Source organism: Heterocephalus glaber, unplaced genomic scaffold, assembly GCF_053883595.1.
Source record: "Heterocephalus glaber isolate CG9 unplaced genomic scaffold, H.glaber_assembly_v1.0 deba00001662, whole genome shotgun sequence".
NCBI lineage: Eukaryota > Metazoa > Chordata > Mammalia > Rodentia > Bathyergidae > Heterocephalus > Heterocephalus glaber.
In genome coordinates, this window is record NW_028258403.1 from 3,787,919 (window position 1) to 3,815,473 (window position 27,555).

The following is a 27,555-nucleotide window of genomic DNA, read 5'->3' on the forward strand; positions in this document are numbered from 1 at the left end:
ACAAACCCACAGCCATTTTTGATGAGTTATACTGAGAACAAAAGAAAGTTTACCAACTCGTATCTAGGCCCTTCTCAGACTCAGGTGGACTAGTTAGGTAGGGAGCTAGTAAAGAACAGGAGTCCAAGCACTTTATCCAGTTCACAAGTAACTGCAAAATACCCCAAAAACTAAAAACCACTGTAGACTAGTGCTTCTGAAACTTTTCATGTGCACGTGAATCACCTGAGGACTTTGTTAAAATAAAGATTCTGTTTCTGTAGTTCTGGGGTGAGGACAGGGTGTCTCCTATACAAATAAGCTATGTGATGTTAATACTGCTCATCAGTGTCCACATGTTGAGTAGCAGGAATCCATGGCTTTGCTTCTCCATTTGGCTGCACAATGGAATCACCTGGGCAGTTCAACTATAGCTCCCACCCCAAAGATTTAATTGGTCTGGTACGACTCAGGCATTAGAATTGTTTTTTAGTTCCTCAGGTTATGCTAATATACAGCCAAGCTAGAGAACCTTTGAGCATAGCTCAGTAGTCAGCTATGTACAAATAGCACACCTCTCAACATAGCTTGTCTCCCATACATGGCAATTCTACAGCATATATGACGGAAACAGGGTTGCTCATATGTTACACACAAATAAATATGCCTTGACTTTGGCCAACAGACCTATGTTCTACCTAAGCTCCCTCCATACTCCAGTACTGGGGCTAGGTAATTTCTCTGCCATAGAGCTACATTCCTTAGCCTTTTTAAAATAAAAAGTCATAGTCTGAGACACCACATTGGCCAGGCTGGCTTCAAACATGAGATTCTCCTGCCTCAGCCTCCAGATAGATGGGATTACAGGAGCAAGTCATCATACCTGGTCCCACCCAACCTTTGTCATGAACTCTGATCTTAAAAGACTGTTAAAAATATGAACTTGAATTCTTCATTTATCCAATGAGGATTGAAACCTCTGAAATAACTGCAAGAATAAAACTTTTCTGAAGATGCTTTGGAGAATTTCATGTCCTACGCATCAGCATACACACAATCCCCACTTTTTGCAGTTTACACTGCCTACAAGACACATATTTTACTTTTTACCACTAAAACATGCTGAAACAAATGTAAACGTGAAAGCACGCAGTCCAATTCCTATCCTAGGACTTACTGATGCAATTGCAGGCAGGCACTGTCAGAAGAGTGGGACCCCTGAAACAGCTGAAGGATTAGTAAAGGATTTCCTGCTCCAGGAAAGGACAAAGGCCTGCCAACTCCTAGGGCAGTGATGGCGAAACTTTTAGAGATGAGTGCCCAAACTGCAACCCCAAACCCTTATTTTCACAAAGTCCAACACTGCAACTAAACCTGAACAGAGGCTTTAGTTTAGAAAAAAGCAGCTCATACATTAACATCTCTTGTCTTAAAAGAAAAACAAACACACGTGCCACAGGTTTTCCACTACTGTTCTAGGGTCTCAGCACTGTTTTGTCATTAACTTCAAATACACATAAGAAAAACAAAGATCTAGGTCCATTGCTGTAAGTTACCAACTCATAAATAGTTTATTTTATTAGTACACCAGACTGAAGGGAAAAAAGATTTCAACACCAATAAAAAAATAAAAACAAAGCCAGAGGCATGGGAAGAGTGGCATGAAATTCTTTAATTTGGAGGGTAAAAGGTAACACTTAAAGAAAGGCAAAGGTCGTGTGAACAAATGTTCATCGCAAAGCTGGTCTGCCACAGACGGAGGAAACTTTTCTGGGACCCCCAGCTGCACACCAAAGCAGGGTCGGTAGTGAGTACAAATCTGAAACATCCATGTGTCCAACAAACTGCCATCTCAACAAATCGTATCCAGGGAACATCAAGAGGTGAACCTAAAAAAATTTTTAAAAAATAGAAAGGTAAAATGTTTTATGATACTGCAGACAGGAAAGGAACCTAAATCCTTTGATCTAAATTCTAAACTCCCAAAACAGTTATGAGATTCCTAAATTTGGGACAGTATTTAAGCCAGACTAGAACAACATCCACAAGGAGGTAAATACTATTCACAAAATATTTTAATTGGAGTATTATCTATAAAAATAATGTTCAAGGCAGGCACAGTGGTGCACATCTGTAATCCCAGAACTCTGGGAGGCGGAGGCAGGAAGATGGTGATTTTGAGCCTAGCCTGGGTAAATCAGCAAATTAGTGAGATCCTGTCTCAAAATGAAAAATAAATAAAGCAGTTGGGATGCAGCTCAGTGTGAAGGCCCTGTGCTCAAGCCCCAGTACAATGATGATGATGACTCAGATGATGATCATAATGTTCAAAAATGAATTCTGAGCCCACCGAGGCAAACTAACCAGGAACTGAGAAACCTGAGTTCTAACTCCAGGTCTATCATCAGCTATCAGTATGACTACAGAAGTCACTCTGACTCCCTGGTCTACCAACTCTTTGAGGTGAAGGGGTTGCAGTTTTGCCTAAAGAACTTTTCTAGATCCAGAATGCTTATAAAGCAGTGATTTCAAATTTGGGGGAGGAAGGATTCAAGAAACAAAGTAAAGAAAAATTCTCAATCTCAGATATAATGAAAGGCCAAAAGAATAAAGGAAGGGGGCAACAGAAGAAAAAAAAACAGATATTATTGGTTGGGGCTTTTGGTTTTTTGTTGTTGTTTTTGTGGTACTAGGGATCAAACCAAGGGCCCCTATGCATTCTACCCAAGCACTCAGCTACATTCACATACCTTTTTTTCCTCCTCAGCTGACCTCAAACTTGGGATCCTTCTGCCTCAGTCTCCTACGTAACTGGGATTATAGGCAAGCACCACTGCACCCAGCTTAATTTAGTTTTCACTGAAAGATTAGTTTTGATAAGAAGGTGCAAAATAACCCCAAGAGAAGTGATACATCGTTGCTAGAGCCATATGAAACTAGAATCTGTAAAATGTGAGGTAGTTCATTCCCAATATGATACAGGCTTCCTTTTGAGTCCCTCGGAATGAGCTTCCCACCTAGAGGACTGCGCTGTGGCCCTGGAGCACCCACGTTTCCCACTAGAAGCAGCCAACTTTCCCACAGTCTGTCATAAACACGCTGTAATCTTCCATGTATGCCATGACTTGAAAAAGGTTGGGAAACACTACCTTTCAGAAGAACTAGGCTACCTATCCCAGGTGGTAAAAGGCACCAACTTACTTGTGTACTGGTTCAAGTGACCTAGAGATTCTAGCATCAGACTTTAAAGGAAAGACTTTAAACTTCTAACCATGATGTTTTTTTAACTAACACGGGCATTTAAAGAAATGCTACACAACAGCAGAACATTCTTGTATCAATGGAATTGTGAAAAATGTATAAAAGAGCAAAGTCATTGAGCAAAAAGTGTTCATAGTGCTAAACAAGAATAAGCAGGCCTATTAAAACTCGTCTCTTTTATCAAGTTTGTTAAAGCAAACACTCTGCCAATAGACTATGGACCAATATAGCATCAGTTCTAACAGCCATCAGTTCTAATGGTAGGAGGGGCTATTACAGTGAACAAAGCTTTGACACATTCAGAATTAGAAATCCTAGTTTGGGGCAGGGAATTTAGCTCAGTGGTTTTGCCGCCTGCTGCACAAGCGCAAGGACCCGAGTTCGATCCTCAGTACCAAAAAAAAAAAGAAATCCCAGTTTGATACAGAAGTCAATTTCAAGATTTTATGATCTTAAAACATTTTAAAAATTTAAGATGTTGAAACCAATCCATATGAAAGGCAAAACAGACTCATGAGAATAAGAATTTAAATAGTGGTTTTCAGATAATCCTAATTTCAAAGATCTGCTGCTCCCTTCTTTTAAGGCAAAGATATATTTCCCAGACACTATTCCAAAAGCAGAGGTCCTAGAATTCTTTGATGTATTAGTTCAACAAAGTGGAAAAAAACAGTTAAAAGAATGGTTTTGACTGTTAACCAGGGGATAAAAATTTTGGGAAAGTGACTAATAAAATCTCCTCCCCTGATATAGACATAGAAAATATACGACACCTACTGAGAAAAGATAAAAGGACTTCTGCAGTCTATTTCACCCATGCAGAAAAGACAGTACCATTTGATCAGTCTGTTCTAATCATAAAAGAAAGCAAGGCACAACTGAAAGAACTGTAAAAAATAATTATTCTTTGTATAGATAGAAAGTATAATGCCAGGCAGGGTTATTTCTATTTGGAATATGTATTCTTCTCCCACACCATCTTTATTCAAACACTAGCACTGGGCAGATACGATCAAATGCTGATTTCCCTTCTAATCTATCTCATTGGATCCTGGACACCCAATTAAAACAGAAATTGAAGGTAATATGAATCAAAGACTATTCTGCAAAATTTCCAAGTTCAGAGCTCAGTGTGTATCACTGCAATTTTAGAAGGTGCAGGTCATATATTTCTAAAAATGAAAGGATCAGCCAGGCATGGTGGTGCATGCCTGTTATCCTCAGCACTGGGGAGGCTGAGGCAGGAGGATCACTGCAGAGTTCTAGGCCAGCCTGGGCTACATAGTGAGTTGAAGGCTGGCTTGCACTACAAAGTGAGACCCTGTGTCAATAAATAAATAAATAAATAAATAAATATTTTTAAAAATGAAAGGAGCTTCAGCAATCAGCTACATTAATCATCCCGTTTTAGAGATGAGAAAATTGCAGGCTGATTGACAAATGTACTGTCCAGCCAGCAATATACTGTCCAATACAATAGCCACAAGCCACAGCTGACTATTTAGTTAAAATGAAATGAATTGAAAAATGCAATTCCTGAGTCTCTCAGCCACATTTCAAATGTTCAATAGCCACATGTGGCTAGTGGTTACCTCACTGGGCAATGCAGACCCAGAACATCTCCACACTACAGAAGACGGGGTCCTGGGTCACCCTCACCAGATAAAGTCAAGTCTCCTGATCTTCATTATCCTGCATTTCTCTTGCACATGTTAAGGATACCCAACTTGGCAGAAACATTTGAGTCAGCCTATGAATCTCTCCTAAATTATCTCCATTTTTTTAAAAAGCAAGTTTAATACTTTTAATAAAACCCTCTAATTGGAAGATGTATATGTTCATCATGCAGAAGTCCTTGAACATAATAGAGAGCAAGAAATATCAAAGTTTGGAGTCCAAATCTCCATTATTAAGTTCCCAGGCAGTCTCTTATTAGTTCAGGGCCTGGATAAGTCAACTTACAGTTCATCAAGGTTCAATTACTTCTACTGTAAAATAGGAATACTACTATTTATCTATCTTCACAGGGTGAATGGTAAAAAAATCACATACTTTCAACGTAGGTAAAATAAATGTGGAAGGTAAGTGAACCCTACAAGCTCGATAATGTTGTAACTGCTGGAAACAGGCGCAGGGTCTCAGGACACTCCAACCTTCTGTGCACTTTGTCCCTAGCTCAATACCGCCCACATCTGGCCAGGATGTAAAGCAACCCCTGACTCAATGTTTAAACTTACTTGAACCTCTGCTGCCCTCCTATGACTGGAAAGAAACTAGGTTTTACCACAAAGATCAGTGGTTTTTTTCCCCAAACAAGTTCTCTTTTGCCTGGTAGTACATTCTCTCAGCAAAGGAAATGTACAACCCACCAGGTGGCAGTACAGCTTAAATAATAACATTAAGATTATTTTCCTGAGGAAATTCTCTAGATTACTAACTATATTTTTGATAAAAATTCAAAAAGCCAACACAATTGCATATTTGGAAATAGTACTGCCTGTCACAGTTAAAATGTTCTGCCCAACCGGTAGCCTCCTAGTTCAAGCTAGGACTGAACACTGAACTTTGTTTTTGTTTCGTTTGAGACAGGTTCTCCTTGTGTAGTTCAGGCTGGTCTTGAACTCACTATGTAGTCCAGGCTGGCCTCCAGATTCATGGGGATCCTCCTGCCTCACCCTCCTAAGTGCTGGAACTATAGGTGTGCACCACTATGCCAGGCTTGAACACTGAATTTTAAGGACTGGTCCATTATAAAAACAAAACACTTCAGCATGGATGGTTTGTCCCTCTGTGTCCTGGCTCATCTTCCCTCTGACACAGGGCTCAGGTATCAGGAACTTTGATTTCCAACTATGACCCAGTATAGCTCTGTCCCCCTTTTCCTCACATCCCTTTAGAAATCTGAGATAGATTGACGCTTGAAAAGAATTTCAAAGAAACACATAAAAACAAACAGTAAATAATTTCAGAATGCATATATATTTTTAATACTTGAATCTACTGAGCTGTGGCATCACACATTCTTTCAAAAGTTTACTGCCACCTAAGTGCCAAAACTGATCATCATTTCAAGTATGCATGGATTCTTAGGCCTCAGAGGTATACTAGGAATGTTTTTACTTTATATTTTCTTTTTTTTTTTGGTACCGGGAATCTAACTCAGGTCCTTGTGCTTGTATAGCAGGCAGCAAAACCACTGAGCTAAATCCCCGGCCCCTATATTTTCATTTTTATGATAATCTAAAAAATACTTAAGTCTATTCTTGACCACCTGGATAGCTCCCTGTAACCAGTATTGCCAACAGATAGAACAGTTAACCTTTATTACAGGGTTTATCAAACTGCTATCTTTGGATATGTTTTCAGAAGACTACAAAGTTTCAAATTTGGAAAAGGTTATAATAATAGATCTGCATATTACACTAGTCCTGGCTGAACAAAACTGCCATGAAATTCAAATCTTACAGGAAAGTAAGACTAGACAGGGATTCAAAGGCAACTTCAGCTGACTCTATGTTTAATTTGTTCAAAATCTGTCAATTCCAGGTAATAAATATAGGGGTATTTGTTGTTGTTACCTAAAAATAAAGGACAGTGATAAAACACCTGAGGTATCTTTTTAAATGCACTTCCTTAACTCTGCAATTGGCAAATGTTATACATACAGTAAACAACTTTGAGCAAAAACAGGGTATGGCGCCGGGGATTTAGCTCAGTGGTTTCGCCTCCTGCTAAGCAAGCACAAGGACCCGAGCTTGATCCCCGGTACCAAAAAAAAAAAAATAGGGTATGAACATAGTTTTTTTGAAGCCAGAATGGATGAGGAGATTAGTTACATGATTTCTAGCAAAATTCTCCTAACCTCAGTTCCTGGCCAGTGAGAATAGCAAACCTGGGTTTTTTTGTTGTTTTTGGGGGGGGGGGGGGGGTTATAGCAAGCCTGTTTTTATGAAGCTAATTTGAGACAAGGCCTTGCTGTGTAGTACAGGCTGGCTCTGAATTCACTATATAGCCCAGGCTGGCCTCAGACTCATGGAGATCCTCCTGCCTCAGCCTCCTGAGCAATGGGATTATAGGCGTGTGCCACCACACTTATAGTCTATATGAAATGAGATACAGAACAAGAATCACTTAAAAGCATGATACACCATGAACACTCAATATATATTAACTTTCTTGCTTCTAAGCTGGGCATGGTGGGGCATGCCTATAATCCTAGCAGTCAGGAGACTGAGGCAGGAGGATCAATGCGAGTTTGGGGCCAGCATGGGCTACAGTGAAACTCTGTCTCAAAAAAACTTCCTTACTTCCTCTATATTTATTTTTTAACTAAATACCGTTTTCTTCTGATCTGCCTTTTCCAGAATAGGCCCTGGTTTTAAATGTCACCCTCAAATTCACACAAGACCAGTTACACTACAGATGTTTATTTTTTTATATCCAACATTCAGTTGGAAAATATGGAGAATATTCAATCTGTTTTATTCTATCTTCTGAGTTGGTATAAATATTATTGTGAATTCACCGGGAAACTATTTCTAACACGTTTTGGCACACTACATATGGTTGAGTTAAAACCACATAAAAGGGACAAATAAATGTATATTTAATAAACTAAGAGCACGACAGGGTAGTATATGTCAAATGAAGAAAAACACTCTGGGCAGTCCCCAAGAGAGTATTTTTCTATAAACATACTGCTTTCTATGGGATGATTTAACACTGCAATCTGGGACTGGAAGATTTTGTTGTTCCTTGGGCCCATAATTCCCAGCTGAACAGGTGGTTCTAGGATATTAATATGGTCTGCAGTACAGTTTCTGCTGAGGCTGCTTTTTTTTGTCTGTTTTTGTCATAACTTTGAAATACTAAAGTCTCTGCAGCAGAGTCCTTCTCCAATCATGATGATCGTAGGAAATAACTTTCCATGATTTGGTATCTCTCTGAGGTTAAAGAATATCCTTGAAATGTTTGCTCTATCCCCTTCCTAAGTATACACCATGACTCACCTAGAAAAAAAGAACTTCAGAAATGTAGAGAAAGGCAATCAGAAGACTTACAGCCTTTCCAGTAGTCTCTATCAGAGAGGCCAAGAGCTATACTATTTGCAAGAATAAGAAAGTCAATGTTGGAGGGTCAGTTTTCTACCTGCACTCAAGGTTATCTATTGGAACAGTTAACTAGTACTTGGTAAGAGCTGTCATCCACTGGCCACACAACTCAGCTACTGCCCAGCTCCCAGACAATACAGTCCCTCCCTCCTCTGTTTCCAAAAGCGCGTAGTTCAGATCTCTGGTGAGGCTCTGACCACACTGTATTTTAATTGTTATGTTTACATGTCTTCTCCCCTACTAGACTGTCCACTTTTAAAGGCAGGAGCCACATTTTACTTTTCTTTGTATTCCCAGGGACAAGTAATTCCCAGTAACTGCCAAAAAGGAGGGACAGGGAAAGGAAAATTCAAGTCTTAACCAGACTCCAAAGAGTTAAACTATATTAGGATAACGGAATGAGGTAGTTCACTCAAATTTTTTCAGTGAAATAAACCATCTCTGCCAACTTACTACTACTAAAAATGAAATCTTAGCTGAACAGAAATGTTCTCGAGATAGTATCAAAGGAAAGGATTTTATGTAACTTTATAACTGATTAATTCATGCCAGAAAATGAAGTTCAGTCACTGTCACTACAGCACTTTGCACATGGTTGCTCTAACTCCTGTGTTAGACTTCTGTGGATTAATGAAAAATTATAGCCTTAAACACAGTGACAGGAAGAGGTTGGTCCTGGGATATTCTTCCCTCAAATAGAATGTTATTTTGGAAGGTTCTCTTTTCTCTACCACCTGGTAATGCTAAATTTTGTAGTGCAAAGGCAAAGAAAAGGGTGCATGCATTCATTATTAAGCTGTATGAGCACTAGGCCGAGAATACCACTGACAAAGACACTACTTCTGCAACCACGTAACTCTGCCGCTGGGAAAGGCTACTGGATTGTTCTGGGTCTGTTTTCTCATATATAAAGCAATAGTACTGCCATAGTTTGGAAAACACCCACATACTTATTAAAGCTATAGGATTCCACTTGGGAGGGAAGGATGAAGAAGAGGGCATACCACAATGGAGGCCAAGCAGACAGGACCTTTCAATTTCTGCCAATCAAAACAGCTCTAGCTCTACTTCTTTTTATTTGTTTTGTTTTGTTTTTTAGCCAGAATTATATATAAGAATTTGTTTGGGAAAAAAAAATAGCTTCACTGCTAGCCAAAGTAAAACAGCAAATGAACCAAAGGGCACCATACCTTATGTTTTAAAATCTCCCAAGTTAATCCAACTTCCCCATTAATTTCAGTGTAGGACACAATTAGCAAATGGTCACACTCATTCATTCAACCTATACTGTATGCTGCTCAGACATAAGTGCTATACTAGGTACTATGAGGACAATGACTCAGCATTTAAAGTCATCTGAGATTAAAATCAGAAAGAAGTTTAAGAGCAAATCCAAAGGCAAAACTTACAATTTATGTTCTTCAAAAATTTGAGTTGTTTTCACAGTTATTGATGCAGAAATTAATGTATTAATTACAAACACTTATTTTCAGTTATTGCAACATTTCCAAAACAGTTAAGAAGACAACGACCAGGGGCCGGGGATTTAACTTGCCTGCCTCGCAAGCACAAAGACCAGAGTTCAATCCCTGGTACCAAAAAAAAAGAAGAAGACAATGAACAACAGCAGTAGCACTGATGAATTATAATATTGATGCATACTTTGAAGAGCACTGGAAAATTCTGCAAGTGTTTTAGTAGTTAATATGGGAATCCTGCTAACCTTGATCAAAACTAGCCCCATCTAATTTCTCTTCCTAAAATCAACATAATAGGACAAGGACTATGACCATCACTTACATTTTTCCAGTCTTCTTAAGAATGGGAACAATTCAGCCGACAAAGTTCATGACAACAAGGTGCAGGATAGTGCTGGCAAAGAGAAAATCAGCAAAGGCTCTCTCTGGAGATATGCCTTGGAAATCCGCCTTGTTCTGTGGGTTGATCTGTATTCTCAGGCACACTGTACAAGAAGTAAAACATAAAAATCACTGTCTAAATGTATAAAACAAGTACGGCTGCTAATGAACACACATATATCCTAGGACACAACAAATGTACCCTGAAATGACTGCATATGTGCAAGGAGTTTTCTGGTGTGCTAGTAATACTCTTATATCTTGATCTGGATAGTAGATCGGTGAATTTATCTTTTTATAAATTTTTATTTTTATTAGTACATGTTTGGAGTACATAAAGACTGCATTTATCATGAGGGGCTGGTACATGTACATAACATATCTTAATTTCTTTTTTCGACTGCTAACCCTACTCACCCTCCTTGCTCCTTCCATTTCTAGGCCTCCTTCCATTTGTATAAGCTTTAGCTCCATTTTTTTTCTCCCAATTCTTCTTTTTGGTACCGGGGATCGAACTTGGGCCTTTGCGCTTGCGCAGCAGGCAACGAAACCACTGAGCTAAATCCCCGGGCCTCCCAATTCTTTTTTTCACCCCCTTTCCCTCCCCTCTCCCTACCGCCCGCCTCCTTCCATCTCTAATTCCCCTTTCCACTGAAAAAGATCTCCCTACTACCTATTATCTATCCTATTTTGTTCTTTATTTATACTTTGGGTTTCTCTAAAAGAAACCATTAAATATTTAAGTTTGTCTAATTTATTTCACTTAATATTATCGTCTCAGGGTATATCAAACTCATCAAGCTGTAGGCTTAAGTTTTGCTTTTTTTTTTTTTTGGTACCAGAGATTGAATTCGGGTCCTTGCGCTTGCGCAGCAGGCAGCAGGCGGCGAAACCACTGAGCTAAATCCCCAGCCCACGTTTTGCATTCTTAAATGTCTGTTAAAGGAGAATTAAAGGAAAAAAACCTAACTTCTCAAGAGTTAGACTAAAAACCTGAGGCTTAAGAAGGAAAAAACTACATAAGCAGGGGCTGGGAATTTATTAGCTCAGTGGTTTCGCCAGGACCCGAGTTCAATCCTCGATACCAAAAAAAACAAAAACAAAAATACATAAACAAAAGAAAAAAGCCCAAAAAAACCCTAAAAACTCTCTTATCTCATGATTTAAATGTTTCTTTAAAACAAACCACCTCTGCCAACTTACTAGATGGAAGTGTAACTGACACAATAAGAAAAGAGCTGGGCTGAATGGCAAAAGTTATTAAAAAAATGAATTATTTTCTAATAGAATATATGCATAATGGACAGCAGAGAGTATAAATGTTCATCCCTGTGGACCTCATAGTTGTAGTTAAACTATCTTTCATATAAAGTTCTAGCAGGTGCTTGTCTCAAAAAAGGCAGGAGACCTAAGTTATATAACTTGACAGAACTCTCCACTGCCACATTTATATAACCTTGAAGAGTCTAACATGGCACATTCACAACAGTCATCAGTGACTTGAAAAGGAAGCTCCAGGAGCACACTTTTCCAAAATACAACAATGCCTGTGATAAATAACACTACTTAAGAAAACTCAAGTTTGCTTCAGGCTAACATCCATTCTATCACTAACAAAGAAAGGGCAATGAACTAAAATCAAAACCAAAGGTTAGAAATCTATCAGACTAGTTCTCCAGAGTCCATCACCATAGAAACAGTTCTCATTATGCTTAAACATATAAACACTGTGGGCACGCCACTGATCTCTTCAGGCATCCAGACCCTCCCAAACAAGGACACTGATTGCAGCAAGGGCAACCAATTAAAATCCTGCTGTGGGAAGTGCAGATCAGTTTCTCCATTTGGGAAAGGAACAAGAAATATCCATTAATATTTAAAATGTTTTTACCTTTTGACTAAGGAATGTTACGTTACAGAACATTCGAATAGCATGTTTGTTAAGTTGAAAAAAAATGATCAAAGGGATTAAATTATGCTCCAGACATGCAACAAAATCCCATGCAATTATTTTAGAAAATAAGGTAAATTCTTTATACACCAACGTAAAGCTACTCACTTTTACTAAATGAAAAAACCAAAACAGGCCCAGGTATTTAGCTCAGTGGTTCCGCCACCTGCCCCACAAGTGCAAGGACCCGAGTTCGATCCCCAGTACCAAAAAAAAAAAAAAAGCCAAAACAGTTACTCCATTCTATATCTTTTTAAAAATATTTTATTTATAATGATATATGTAATTCTTTGGTCATTTCTTTTAGCTGGAATCTTACTTTTAAAATACAGAGAAAGAGACACTAAGATGTTACTGATGGTTACTGGAATAGAAAGCAGGAGGTAAAGTAGCGTTTGTGGGACAAATTAGGGGACAGAAGAAAAAAAATCTTTGTGTAGGTAGATAAAGTCATGAATGGATGTTATCATCATGATCACAGTAACACAAGTTATCACAATGCCAACATAAGAATCAGAATCCCACAAGGACAAAAAAGACCTGGAGTGGGCCAGGGATTTAGCTCAGTGGCATCGTGCCTGCCTCCCAAGCACAAGGTCCTGAGTTCAATCCCTGGTACCAAAAAAAAAAAAAGACCTGGAGTGAGTGCATAAAGATCAGCACTCCACTGATGCATAAAATACTCAAAGCAGGAGGTGGAGAGGCCATAAGAATCACTGGGAAGATTTCCAAAGTATACTCACCCTTTACAGGATATAATAAGCCACCCCCAGGAGAATAAAGGTGTCGCATCCCTCAGATACACTGGGAACAAAAAAGATAAAGAACCTTGCCTCTTCAAAAAGCTTCTTCACAAAGAGTCTTGAGTGTCTCCCTGAGTGCATCCAAAGACAGAAATTTACTACCTGCAAACTGTTCCATTTTAGCAGTTCTAATTTAATCTATCTCTTTAAATGTTCATTCATTCCACAAAATATTTACTGAGCATCTACTACAAGTTATGCATCATTCCAGGTATGAGGAACAAGGCACAAAACAAAAAAGACAAGAGTCTGGCTTCTAAGAAACTTACATGTCTATGGAAAGAAACATGGCAAATGTTCTAAGTAAATAAATAAACAAGAAAATATCATGTAATGATATGCACAATGAGAATAATAAAACAGGATAATAAAGTGATGAGAAAGCTATTTTTTATTCAATGGTCATAGAAAACCTCTTTAAGAAGGTGCTACCTAAAACTAGTATTTCAAAGATCTGGGGACAGAGAATTCTAGACAGTAAGAACAGTCTTGACATGTTCTAGGTATAACAAGTCAGACTAACCAGACATTAGTAATCAGAGGAAGAAGACAAACCTGTGGGGCTTTGAAAGCCTCAGAAAAGTGTTTGAATGTAGTTCTAAGTGCAACAGGACAGTATTTCAAGAGTTGAGTAACTAAGAAATATAACTGACTTATATTTCGAAGGTTGCTAGAACTGCAGTGTAAAGAACAGTTTGCAGGGTTAAAGAAGAGAAATTACTTCAAAGCCATAGACTACAAGGGAATGGTAGTAAAAATGGACACAAGTGAGGAGATACAGGCTACATTTGGAAGAAGACAGAGCTTGCTGATAAAATGGATGTGAGAGACAAGAGAAAACAAGGGATAAGAGAAATCTCCTAAACATCTGGCTTCAACAACTCAATCAATGTTGGTATTGCCTACTTTCTTGTAAAGGGGCAGATAGTTGAGCAGAAAGGTTCCATGTAGGACATGTTAATTTGAAGGGATACAGCAGACGTCAAGAAGAGATACTAAAGCTGGCAAGTGGACTAAGCTAGAATTGAGAGAATGGGTTCAAACTAAAATTATAAATGTGGGCCAGGAATTTAGCTCAGTGGTTCCGCCACCTGCTGCACAATTGTAAATTCCTGAGTTCGATCCCCGGTACCAAAAAAAAAAAAAAGAGAGAATGGCCCAGGCTTATTGTGTCTTTCATATCATGTACAGGTACAAACACCCAATGATAAATGTAAACAAATTGTATACCTAAAATGTACCAATAAAAGAACTAATAAAAAAATAAAATAAAATTATAAATGTGGACACTGTAGGTATAGATTATTCAATGGGTTATAGGTATAAATTATTGAAATTCACCTATGTAAAGAAATATAAAGTGAAAGGATCTTGAACCATGCTTTCAGAGAAAAAAGCACCTAGCACAAACAGCAGGAAGGGAAAACCAATGAGAAGGAACAAGCAAAAAAGGTTTATAAAAGCTATTAAAAAAAAAAAAAAAAGCAAGCAGTGCATTTCACTTAGAAGGAAGCAACCGTGTTAAATGCTAAGCGTTGCTAAGCAGTCAGGTAAGTGAGGTAGATGACCATTAGATTTGGCAACATGACAAGAATAGTTTTGGGGAAGCGGGGGAGACAGACCACGACCAAAAGTAGGTTAAGGATGAATGGAAAGTGAGAAATTAGAAACGGTAACCAGATTATTCTTTCAAGAATTCCGTGATGCAGAAGAAATGGGAGTAGTGTCTGGAGTCAAATGAAATTTTTTAAAAATTGAACAATATTACAGCATGTTAAAATGATGAGAATGATCCAGTAGGGAAAAGAAACCAATGGTGCAGAAGTCCCTCAGTGAGCAAAACTGGATTCTCTCAGAAGTGGAGCTAGATGCTGACAAGGAAGAAACACATCCTCCACCACAGTGGGAATTCAGTCAGAAGTATGGCTACAGGTGGAGGTGAGCTGCTGTAATTCAGTGGAAGGTAAAAGGGATTCCTATCTACTTCTATTTTTTTTAGTGAAAAAATAAAACAAGATCATCAACTGAGAATACAGAAAAAGGAAATGGAGAAAAGCATGTGAAGTTATGAAGCATATTTTGAGAAAACAAACATATTAGGGAAGCATTACTGCACAATCACTGGGCAGGGTTGGGTATCCACCAAATTCCAACTCTTACCCAAAATCTCCATCAGCACTACATCCATCGTTATTTGCCTGTAGTTTCCCACTAGACTCTATTCTGTGACGGTAGGGACTATGTCTATGAGCTTCACCAGTTCAATCTCTAGCACCCTGGCAGAAAACCTGACACTTACTTGCTCAGTAATCCTATATGCATGCTCACACTTTAAGATACATAGTGCTAGGGACGGAGGCTGCAGAGATGAAAGCCCCTGCCCTCAAGGGCTCAGATTCCAGAGGGAAGACAGGCAGTGCAACAAATACTGTACAAATGTCCCACTTCTCTCCCTCAAACCCCTCCCCCCAACACTCACAGAGTGAAGCAGGGATACAGAAGACATGGATCTACTGGGAAAGTCGCGACAGGGTTCCAAAGGAAGAAATACTTGAGTTGAGAAGTCTAAGAAATGAAGGAATTTTGAAGACAGTCAAAGGTAAAACAAAGCTTGCAATTATGGAATGGTTCAGGGAATGGCAAAAGCTCAGTGATGCTAGAGCATAAAGTACAGAGGAGGCAGAGGCAAGAGAAAAAGATGGAGATATTGCTAAGGCCAGATCGTGAAAAAATCTGTGTGCCATGATAATCTGTTAACCTTATTTGCGAACCAGAGAGATGTTGGGAGTGACACAATCAGATTTGCAAGTGAAATCAAGCGTACAGGCCTGCAAACAAGTGCAAGATGGACTAGGAGAGAGACACCAGAGGCTGAAAGCCAGTGAGGAGGACTACAGAAGTCTAAATAAAGAGATACTGAGAGCCTGAGGCACTGAGGATGAAGAGGCAGCAATGCATACGAAGATATTTAGAAATAAGACAACCAAGTGCAAGATGGCGCACTTCCAGTCTCTTAGCAGCAATGGAGATGTTAGGACCCATAAATATGATAGAAAATTCCAAAAGAAATGCTGGACCCAGTCCATAGGACCCAGTAACTCCATTATGACAGAAAACACTCTGGGTTAAGTCTACTTGCCTTTCAAATTCAAATTCCCTTTGGATTTGTAAACTAATTACAAAAACTTTTAATTTTAAAAGCCAAAATTGCTTCATAGGTTAGAGAACAGAACAGACAGAAGTTATTTTTTTGGTACTGGGGATCGAACTCGGGACCTTGCACTTTTGAGGCAGGCAGCGGAACCACTGAGCTAAATCCCCGGGCAACAGACAGAAGTTATAAAATGACTTAACTAATTTCAAGAGCTGGAGACATAGCTCAACATACAGTGCTTGCCTACCATGTGTGTGGCCCTGGGTTTGATCCCCAGCACCACTAAAAAATAAAAACAAAAACAAAAAAACTAAACTGATTTCAAGACTTATTTTAAAGACAGTCTTGTTTCCATTTCTCTCTCCTAAATAGAACTTTAAATGAGCACAGATTTAAGTTAGGTAAAAAAGGGAACTAAAGAGCTGCCAACACTTGAATGTTACTCTCAAAAAGGGACAGCTGTCTTTCTATAATATTTAACCACAAGACACACAGTCAGCTGCTGAGGATGTCTGAAATTTGTCAGGAAGAATAAAAGTATTCTGTCTCTGAGGTCTTTTTAAACACTACTGTACTGTTGATCAAAAAAAAAAAAAAAGATACTGCGATGTGATATATATTCTCCATCCCTTGCTGGCAATTTTCTAGTTCCTTCCTGAAATCACGAGTCATCTTTCAGCCATGAAGTAAAAGAAAAAAACAGATCGTTTTCATACTATTGGGCTCAAATAACAGGCTTTTTAAAAATGTAGCAGTGTTCTAAATTGGTTTTAAATGTACTATTTTCAAAGAGCATATGCTAAATTAACACACACAGAGGGAAAATAAACTACCAAAAAGAAAGTAGGGAATCAGACTAAAGAACCCCTCCTCCCAATTCATCCTACATACTAACACCAATTTTAAGTCTTCTTTGTTCAAAAAAAGAAAAAAAATCTCAGATGCTCTCCTATAACCTATACACCAAATTCTTTGGCCTGATACCTGGAGCTCCAGCATCCAGCACCACCTAATCCTCCAACATAATCTCCTAAAATTCCTGTTCTCCAGCCAAACTGGCCTCTTTCATTCTCTTCCAACAAAATAACACCACCTGAAAAAGTTAGAAACCTCAGCACCAACACCAAGTACAAGATTTCCTCTCCCAACCATCAGAACAAAGGATAAGCATCCAAATTGCAAATTTCCCATTAAAATCAGTATCCAGATCTGGACTAGCAAGAGAGGTAGGATTTAATAAATTCAATGCTGTCAAAAGAAATACAGATGATAACTTTCTGAGCCAACAATGAATCATCATAAGTCCTTTTTTTCCTGAAGCCACTTTAACTTTATGTTATTTTATTTGTTTGGTCTTTTGATCTTTTATTACCAAAACAGCCTTCTTGTTTTATTTAGCTGACATTGTGTTTATGTCTTCAACACTTTCCCACTATTCTCTGCTCCTCAATAAGGAAGGCGTGCTTGGTCCTATCATGGACATGCTTAACACACAATCAGGACAGGCCCTGCTGACATGTTTCTTATGAAAACTGTATTGGAACTTTAGGTCTCACAGCAGGCACTCTCCATGTCTGCCTGGGCACAAAACACATGGAGATTTTGGTGCTTTCTCATCTTTCTTGGTATAAAGGCAAATAATTTCATTACCAGGGGCTTAGGACAAACTAGTTTTGTCAGAGGCTATATACTGTAGGAAAGTCTGCAACAGTATGTCAAACACTGGACCATTCTGAGTGCTTCCCCAAGGAGGAAAACACCTGAAGCCACTTTTATTTCTCTGGCCCTATAACCTGCTACCTAAGAGATCTGGAAATCTCAATCCCCTTTATCAATCTCACTACTAATATGTTTCATCACTAAACATTCTCTTTAATAACAAGCCATCTACTCCCTATTGGAAAGAACAAAGCCTGCCATCTTGGCATAACCAAGTTACCTGCTCAAAACGTCTGGCTTTTCCACATTAACCTATTAAGTAGTTCATGCCCATTCTGCAGCAAACCACTGTTTTTCATTTTGCCCTGAAGTTTGTTTTGTTTTGTTTTGTTTTCAGACAGGGTCCCGCTAAGTAGCAGTTCGGGCTAGCCTCAAACTCGCAGCAATCCTCCTGCCTCAGCCTCCCAGTGCTGCCACAACCAGCTCTTCCCTGAATTCATTCTTACCCTTAAGACTTATGAAGCTAGGGTGACTTCAGCATGGAGAGGCGTCGCCACTCATCCCCAGTAGTGGGGATTAAATTCAAGGTCTTCCTACTGAGCTACACCACTAGCCCATTTTTCTATTTTCAGACAGGATCTGGCTAAGTCCAAAAGTTGCTCAGGATGGGTTCGAAACTTTGACTCTTCCTGCCTCAGCTTCCCAGACTGCTGGGATTACAGGCCTGGGCCATACAATACAGTCTAAGGCTTCTTTTTTCTTTTTTTTGGTGCCGGGGATCAAACTCAGGTCCTTGAGCTCACCAGGTAGGCGGCAGAACCACTGAGCTAAATCCCCAGCACAGGCTTCTTTTTTTAAAATTAGTTTTCAGGCCCCAACCTGTTACTACTCTTCCATATCTGGAAACAAAAATCATTTTTAAAAAATTAATCAGTGGGGCCGGGGATTTAGCTCAGTGGTTTCACCGCCTGCTGCTCAAGCTCAAGGACTCCAGTTCAATCCCCAGTACCAAAAAAAAAAAAAAAAATTAATCAGTGGTTCTCATTAAAGTTATTCCTTCTGGTTGGCTACTAAAATTTTTAGTTATGAATAGTGCTAGGCATGTACAGCAGAAGTACAGTATATTCAATCTAGCTGATAATGAACATATCCTGAAGGCTAAGAAGTTTCCACAGGGAACCAGGTCTTAAGTGCTCTAGCACAAAACTCAAAGATCATAATTAAATATCCAATAAACAGACTAATTCAGCAACTCCAGAGCCAGCTAGGGCACAGGTCAACCAGCCCTTAGGCCTATTTTAAATTCTGAGAAGTAAAAGTATCTCTGGTGAGTCTGAACTAGCAATGTGAATATGGAAAATGCATTCTACCGATCTAACTTTAAGCATGGCAAACTCCAAATGAAGTCTCCAAAAAATTCTAACATTGCATTTTGTCTGTGCCCCCAGCCAGAATGTAAACTCTGTGGACAAGGAACATACAGCTAATGAAGCCCCAAAGCATTTACCATAATACCTTGTATTCAATTCAATACAACTGATGCCCTGATTAATAGCGACCACACAGAAAATTATTTCTTCACCGTATTAGGCAATGAACTCAGGATCTTTGCACTGAGCTACATCCCCAACTCTTTAATTTTGAAAGATCTCACTCAATTGTCCAGGCAGGACCAGAACTTGCATTCCTCCTGCCTCAGCCTCCCTCAGTGCTGCGAGTAAGGGTGCAGGACAGCACAGGGTGTACTTGTTATGTTTTCAAAGTGAAATAGCAATTGATTTCCCACAGATTGGCCACTTATAAAGCAGACTGGCTAACACTCCTGGGCTAATCTATTCACTTAATCTTGTTGGGCAAGAATGGTGAGATTTTGGCAAACATTTATAGAGAAAGTGCTCATTTAATAGAGTAGTTTACAAGGTTATCAAATGCTGAGAATTAGAAAAAGAGACACCCCCCCCAGTACCGCAAAAAAAAAAAATTAAAACCAATTCATGTGAGTAAAATTAGAACTCAAGATAATGGAATATGCTAAGATTAGCTTCACCCACAAGAAATAAGCAGAAGCAGCTAAAAATCAAAATCAAGTACTCGAACAGCAAAACATTTACATTTGTATTTCTCACGCTTTCATTAAAATATTTCACCAGAGGTTAGTAGTGCTCAGGCCGGTACGAAAGAGACGATTCAGGGTTAGCTTTTTATCATTTAAAAGTCTGCCAACTTTAAGGCTGTGTTAAAATTAAGTGGAACTTCAAGGGGTTTCTCTGGACCAATATGAAGTATCACCAGGTTGGGCAGTAACACGAAGGGGGGTTCTTTAGCTAAACTCCAACTCCTCGGCAGCTATTTGGTATGAGGCACATGACAACCTTTCTGAGCCTCAATTTTCCCTCATAATAAAAGTGTCATGCAGACATTCAGAGGGCGGCGGCTGTGATATAAAACAACGAAGAATACTGTGAGAGGAAAACTGAGCACCAAAGTAACGCATCAGTATTGGGACTACTTATAGAATTACCCGCTAGGATGAAGCTCCCCACACAAGAGATGAAGCCTGAGAGGAAAGAGTTAAAAGGGAAGGTCCCCACGAGGAGACAGTAACCGAACTGCAGCGCTCCGGTCAGCAATATATACAGAAGGTACGCGTCCAGCAACTTCAGCCGCTGCGGAGTGGTGCTCAAATATTCTTCTAAGAACCGCGAAATGACGGACACTACTGAGGCAGACATAGCTATAAAACGAATAGTCCGGGCCGCGTTCCTTCAACTCCTGGCGGATCCGACGTCCACAACGGATGTAGCTTTTGCGCAAGCGCACTAACACAGCCCAGCTCCGCCCTCCCCGGCGTGCCAATTTGAGCAGGGCTATGGCTATGTTAAGTCACATGACAAGTAATGCGCAGACGCAGACTGCATCCACAGAATGCGAACTACAGCCAGAGGTAGTTAATGAGTCTGCGCAATGGATCAATCAATGGACTGGAGACGTGTATCGTTTCTACCCCATTTCCGCCTTCTGCTCTGGCCTAGAGATACAGTATTGTGAGAGGAAGAAGGGGAGAGATTTAACGGCGGACCACTTAGCTCGTCAAATGGTTCCGGTTCTTTTTGGCCATCATACCTCGCTTAGAGGAAATGTTTGGCGCTCCTAGAGTTCACCTACAACTTGGCCCTAATTCTATGAAGGGCCCTGTCTGCAAATGCCTAATACAGATCATTAGAGCAAGCCAAGTTCCTAAGCACTAAGAACCGTGTAGGCTTATCACTGCGCCGGAACCAGTTTAGACTTGATTATGGGGGAAGGGACTGGAGGGAGGTTGACCTTCTAAAGGTGAACTGGAACCCAGAATCTGGCCCCGCGGTAGAACCTAAGCCCTCAGGTATTTATTCATTCATTCAGCAAACATTTATTGGGTGCGTCCTTGGTGCCCAACGTTGTGTTAAGTTGTAGAACTTTCAGGTGAATCAGATACAGTGGCTGCCCTAAAGGAAAGGGTGACTGTAGGGAGAACGGTCGCTTATCTTGCATAGAGTTAATGATCAAGATTAGCTCTCCGCCACGAAACTGGCGTCTTGTACCTGGTTTATTATACCAAGATGTCCGTGCTGAAAGGCCCGCAAGAGCTTGTCTGGTTCCGTCTCATTTTGAGATGCAGATTTGAGGCTTTTAATTTTTTAAAATTTTTATTAGTACATGTTTGCAGTACGTGATTACATTCATCGTGAGAAGGTGGTACATGTATATAACACACCTTGATAGGTTTGAGGTTTTATATTTTAACAAATGTGGTTAACTATTTTTAGCATTTTAACTTTTTTTAGAAAAGTCTGCCTTCTGCCTTCATTACCCTTGTAATTTCACATCAGTCTAATTTGAAACTCGTGCCTCTTGTCAACTGGAAGTCTTCCCTCACGTAACTACTTTCAATTCTAAATAACTTTTAAGTTATCATAGATACATGAACAAAATTCTAAAACAGTAAAAGACCAACAACACTCTGGCATTTTCACTTTTTAATTTGCGTTTAGTGGAAACTTAATCAGCATCAACAAATGTATTGATTTTCAGTAATAAGCAAAGTCTTGCTTAGGTTTTAGAAGGAAATGATCTGTGTCCTTAGTTTTACAGTCTATTTGAAGAGAGAGATTCGTATTCACACAAACCCCCGAGATTTGCTCTGCTATATGAATGTAAATGCAGCATAAGCCCTCTCATGTTGTTGAAAAGAAAAAAGTGGATAACCAGACTGATTGCCCTAGTCTACATAATATCGCAAGAATCATCAGTTTCTTCAACAGCTGAACCTTTCTCCCTGTCTCACCAGCAAGTGGGAGAGTAGTTTCCTCACTAGTATTCAACTTCAAATTCTACAGGCTCTGCTGATGCTTTTTAATCATTCAGGAGTGAATTCCTCAAGGTTTCTATTCCGTCAGTCAGGCTCCTCCAGCAGTTCTCCCCTTATGTTTTGCTGCCTTTGATCCTTGTCAACTATCATGATTTACAACACCACAGGAACTCCCACAGGAGGAGAGCAGAGGAGATGAAAAACATCAAATTGACTTATTGAATGCATCCCTTTCTGAGACCTGCAAAATCACACTAATATAATGAACTAAAACTTTTCTGGACTTCTTAAAATAAGAAAAGGTCTTGTTTTGTATTCAGTTTATGATTTAATTAACTGATCTATCAGTGGGGAGTTGCTAATGCTACTGTTGGTTTTAACTAGTATATTTCAGAACTTTAATATATGTAAAACTTCATGTCCAGAGTAGTGGGTAAGAGTGCAAGCTCTACAGTCAGACAAACCTGTGTTATATTTGAACCTTGATTATACTGTTGATTAGTTGCCTAATCAAAACAGGTTGTTTAGTCTGACAATTTTATTTTCCTTTTCTATAAAGTGAAAATAATGATATCTGAATTATTGGAATGCTGTGAGGATTAAGTGAGATAGTCGATAAGCACTTTGCATGATGGTTGGCACACAGTAAATATTTAATAAATGTTTGGTTGTTAATCATTATGAGTTGTGATGACTACATCTCCTTCCTCCATTTCTTGGAACAATTAAAAGTTGACCAAACTACAGGGCCTCCAATATTTTAGGCATGAAAAAAGCACTAAAAGGACTGCAAATCAGATGGCTCTTCGAAGGCAAATCAGGTTATAAATTGAAACAGAAGTCAGAGTAGACTTGTCCCTGGAGGAATCCATGGAGATTCCCCCCTAAAGAGGAGATAGAGACCTCAACTCAGTCTTGGAAGTTCTTGACTCATCACAAAAAAATAATTTCACCATGCCTCAGTGTAAGGCATAATGCAGATTTATCAGGCAGAGTTAGAAAGTAGAGGGGCCAGGGATTTAGCTCAGTGGTGCTGTTGCCTGCCTAGAAAGTTCAAGGTCCCGAGTTTGAGCCCCAATGCCAAAAAAAGAAAGTAAAGGAGAATAGGAAAGAGACTCCAGCTTGAGTCTCCAGCGTGCAGGGGGCACACCCTGATGCAGGGGCTGAGGCTGGCCCACTCACAGAAGCACAAGATCAGCTTTTAGGGATTAGCGGGGTTACAAGGTCTGGTCTATCCATATCTCAGTTTGGGTGTCCATAGCTCTAGGGAATCCCTTGTGGCTTGAGGGTCAGTTTGGTTCCCCAGAGATTGCTGTAGCCAAGATGATTTTCCTTGTTCAGGAGGGGTGCTGCCTCAATATCTGTCCTGGGGTAATTGCTCTTGAGGGGAGGTGATCTTATCATGGGGTAGTCTGCAAGGGTCTGCTTTTTCTAGAACCCTTGAATTTTTGAAGACTTCTAGGCATTCCTCCAAGGTTTTTGGAACTGGTAAAACTGGCAATTGAGTACCCCTGCAAACCTTGAAAATTACTCTTATCTTGATACTGTCAGTCTTGAAGGGGGATGAGATTGACTAGGCAAATTTAGCAACAATAAATCTTGTAATATGCCCTCTGGATGATTAGCAGGCGAACATGCAGATCTGAACAGGAATCTGACCCACAGTTGTTTTTTTTTTCTTTTTTGTTTTTTTTTTCCCCACAGTTTTAAAGTAATAAGGGAGACCAAAAAATTGAGTTTCCTTGTCTTCTTTCTCTCTCTCTCTCTCTCTCTCTCTCTCTCTCTCTCTCTCTCTCTCTCTCTGCTTCTTCTATATCAAACCTTAGAGGTTTCATTACCTAAGCACTCAACATCATAAAACAGTGGAAAGGTAGGAGGGCTCCTCCCTTAAGAGCAAAGTCCACTATTTTAATCATATTTTCCCATAATGAGAAATTACATTATTTGCTAAAAGAAAAACAAATCGCCCAAAATTTGAGCAGAAAAGGGCTCTTTTAAAGAAAATCTCTGCCAGGGCTGGTGGCACACACCTGTAATCCCACCACTCAGGAGACTGAGCCAGGAGGATTGCTGTGAGTTCAAGGTCATTGAAAAATGGCAAGACCCTATCTCAAAAAACCAAAAAGAAAAAAACAAAATGTCTGGGCAGAAGAGTCACTTTTTCTAATTCTTTTCCTTTGTATTATTTTCACTTTTTCTTTAGGAGTTCTCTTTTTGCTTCTCTCTACTACTAGTGCATATAACAGTCCACCTTTTCAACATCAGTCTCGGTTTGACCAAAACTCTCTTCTGTTTGCTAATAGATAAAGCAGACTGTTATTTTCAAAAGGCAAATTTTAAGGGGAATCAGATTACAAACAGTAAAAAGTCAAATTCTGAAAGTATGAAGTTTCTGATAAAAGTCCCAGTCAAGCAGTGGATATGTTCGGTGAGCCCACATCCGTACATCCCTACATCCTTTCAGTCCCTGATGGAATGGAACAACTCATGTCACCTTTGCCTCATTTCCCTCCCTCATAGCTTTTATGGAGTCTCATAAAAGTCTCTTGCCCCCATCACCACCCAAAAGAAAATCTATCATTCTTGTCCTTTCCAAGGGCACTATTAATCCTTAGAAATAAGTGCTTAGTGATCATTAATAACAAAGTGCATTTTTGTGCTCCCTATAACAGGAAGTTGAAATCATCGGTGCCTGGGAAACACAGCCCTACCCAGTAGAATTTTCTGTGATGATGACAATGTCTCTGTGCTCTCTAGTATAATAGCAACTGAACACATGGGGCTGCTGAGCACTTGAAGTATAGCTAGAGTGACCAAGAACATTCTGATTATTTTAATTTAAAACTAAAGTAGCCACATATGGCTATCATTGGCCAAAGCAAATATACAGCTGTTTCACTTAGTACTATATTTGGTCTTAAGAATCATATCTGGTTCATAGTTCATTCAAAAAGCAATGACGTTCACTTGAAACCAAAGAACAGTCTTGGACTGGGCTATCAGTTTATCAGCTCCACCTGCTTTTGGAATGTTTAATAATAATGGACAGGGGCCAGGGATTTAGCTGTGGTTCTGCCCCCTGCCTCACAAGCACAAGGTCCCAAGTTCAATATCCAGTATCAAAAAAATAAATAATAATAATAACAGTCACAGGAAAAGAGTTTGCCAAATTAGTTTCCATCCACAATGGCTATAGTAATACTTTAATCACACATATTGAAGATAGGGTGTATGTTTTCATATTTGCCCATCATACATCTTGTCTTGAAGATAAGGAGAAAAAGTACCATATATGTTCTGCCCAGAAGCCTATCTAGGCAGTGAGAGTTCTTTTTACTGTGTATAATTCTAGCAGATCCAGTCAACACCTGAGTTATCCCTGGGTATACCTTAGGGGATCTATTAACTTTAGTTTCAAAAGGCAAATTCTGTATATTCAAGTTTCCTGCTTCCAAGCACACAGTATTTTAAAGCTGGTTTGGCATGCACAAAAACAAAATACAAATGATTCTCTGCACTGCCCTCATGATTTGGGGTCTAGAGAGTTCAATACCAGTTCCAGCCCAATCATCCTCACCTCAAAAAGTCCTACATCTTACAAATTTTCAGAAAAGTGGGAGATTTTATTGTCCTAAGGTGATATAGCCCAGAATTTCCTGTATGGTGCAATTTAAAATGCAACTTCCAAAGCCCCTGGCACTTAATAGATTCTTTGATAGGTGATTATTTATGCTTTTGGCTCCTCAGTAGACTTTTCATTGACTCATTTATCCAACAAGCTCCTAAACACCTAGTCAGCCACACTATTCTAGGTGCTGGGAGCAAAAGAGAGAACTAGACAGACAAAGTCCCCCAGGAAATTTACTCTCAAACAGAGAGATACAGATGGACAATTAAAAAAGTAAAATACACAAGACAATTTTATAGTGACAAGTATTAGGAAGAAAATAAAAATAGGGTAATGTGATAGAGTGATGGGAGTCTCTTTTATACCCTGTGGTCAAGAAAGGCCTCTTGAGGAAAAAAAGAAATAAAGGCCTCAGAAGAGGGGAAGTTAGAGCTCAGCTCTGAATACAAAGTTGCCAACTCTGCTGGAAGGGAGTAGTGGCAGGACTGAAATCCTATCACTCAGAACACTGAGGCAGGAGTTCGAGGCCAGCCTTGGGCTACATAGTGAGTTCAAGGCCAGCCTGAACTATATAGCAAGACTCTGTCTCTAAATAAATAAATAAATAAATAAATAAATAAATAAATAAATAAAAGTTGCCAGCTCTACAAAAGTAGTAACAATCTGGAACTACAAATAGAAAGTCTCTGTGTACTAGTAAAGCAGGTTATTTCTTTCCTTTTGTTAATTCCATTCTTCGTGCCTAATAGAAGTCATGCTTGACTTTAATAATAGCAAATAACATTTTTAGGACAAAAATTCTACTAAATGTCTATTTGAATTATCTTAGTTAACTCTTACAAGACAAACCAGAGGAAGACATTAAAGGGACACAAAATAACTGGCTCAACTGAGCACAGTGGATATATGGCCAAGCCCACAGTGACCTAAACCCAGACTTCTGACCCTAGCATCTCTGGGCTTTCAATTAACTAAGTCTCACTGAACCCCGAGCATCTGCAGCCAGCTTGAGGATCTGGTTCTTCTGCTCAACCAGCCTGATGTGTTCTCCAGACCTCCCATGTCCCCCACACCCACAAACCTAAAGCAGACCAGGCCTTCGCGGTTAGTCCTGCTACTGTCCCTCCTCAGAAGGTGAGCCGCAGGTTCTCTGAAAACTAAACTGGGACTTAACTCATCGCCAGAACAGAGGTAAAGGCCATCATGGAACATGTCACCTAGGTTTAAGACAAGTTACAACAAATAGGGCCGGGGATTTAGCTCAGTGGTTTTGCCACCTGCTGCACAAGTGCAAGGACCCGAGTTCGATCCCCGGATACCAAAAAATAAAAAAAAATTAAAAAAATTAAAAATACAGGATGCTCAGTTATGTCTCAAACATTGCAAGAGACATACTTATTCTAAAAAATTATTTTTCATCTGAAATTCAAATGTTTTTTACCTGGCAATATACTTGAGGTACGAGCTCCCAGGCCCTTTGTAGGAGCAACCAATGATGTCTCCACAAACATTTGAAGCATCCTATTAGATGGAACACCCAAGGGATGTACTTCAGGGGAAGGGAGCCATAAGGGGAAGGCCAGAGAGCGTGAGCACGGGGGTAGCTTCGTTGCTTTTCAATTATGGGAGAAGGGAGGGCTGAAGGAGCTCCCTTGAAGGACTTAGATTTTTAGAACTACTTGCCTCCTTCACTGTCCCCCAAATCTGTGCCAGGATCGCTGTCCTCTTTCGTGAGACCCCCCTCACCCTCGGTCATCTCAGGGGGAGCCGGTAGTACTGGCACGGACGCCCCTGAGCGCGCG

General features: G+C 39.6%; 1 protein-coding gene across 1 annotated transcript; it reads right to left on the reverse strand.

Moving 5' to 3' along the window:
- Positions 1 to 1,631: 1,631 nt before the first annotated feature.
- Dad1 (defender against cell death 1) lies at positions 1,632 to 20,590 on the reverse strand. Its single transcript, XM_004865058.4, has 3 exons — positions 20,299 to 20,590; positions 10,152 to 10,314; positions 1,632 to 1,868 (listed from the first exon to the last, which is right to left on the reverse strand). Exons 1-2 carry the CDS (start codon positions 20,507 to 20,509, stop codon positions 10,184 to 10,186), a joined length of 342 nt encoding a protein of 113 aa, XP_004865115.1. The 5' UTR covers positions 20,510 to 20,590; the 3' UTR covers positions 1,632 to 1,868; positions 10,152 to 10,183.
- Positions 20,591 to 27,555: the final 6,965 nt, after the last annotated feature.

What these genes read in the sequence shown, in the direction of transcription:
- Dad1 (XM_004865058.4), bottom strand. Translation starts at nt 20,509, where the DNA reads ATGTCTGCCTCAGTAGTGTCCGTCATTTCGCGGTTCTTAGAAGAATAT. An exon ending in GGGGAGCTTCATCCTAGCGG is followed by an intron (nt 10,315 to 20,298) that starts GTAATTCTATAA and finishes CTTCTTGTACAG; the next exon opens with TGTGCCTGAGAATACAGATC.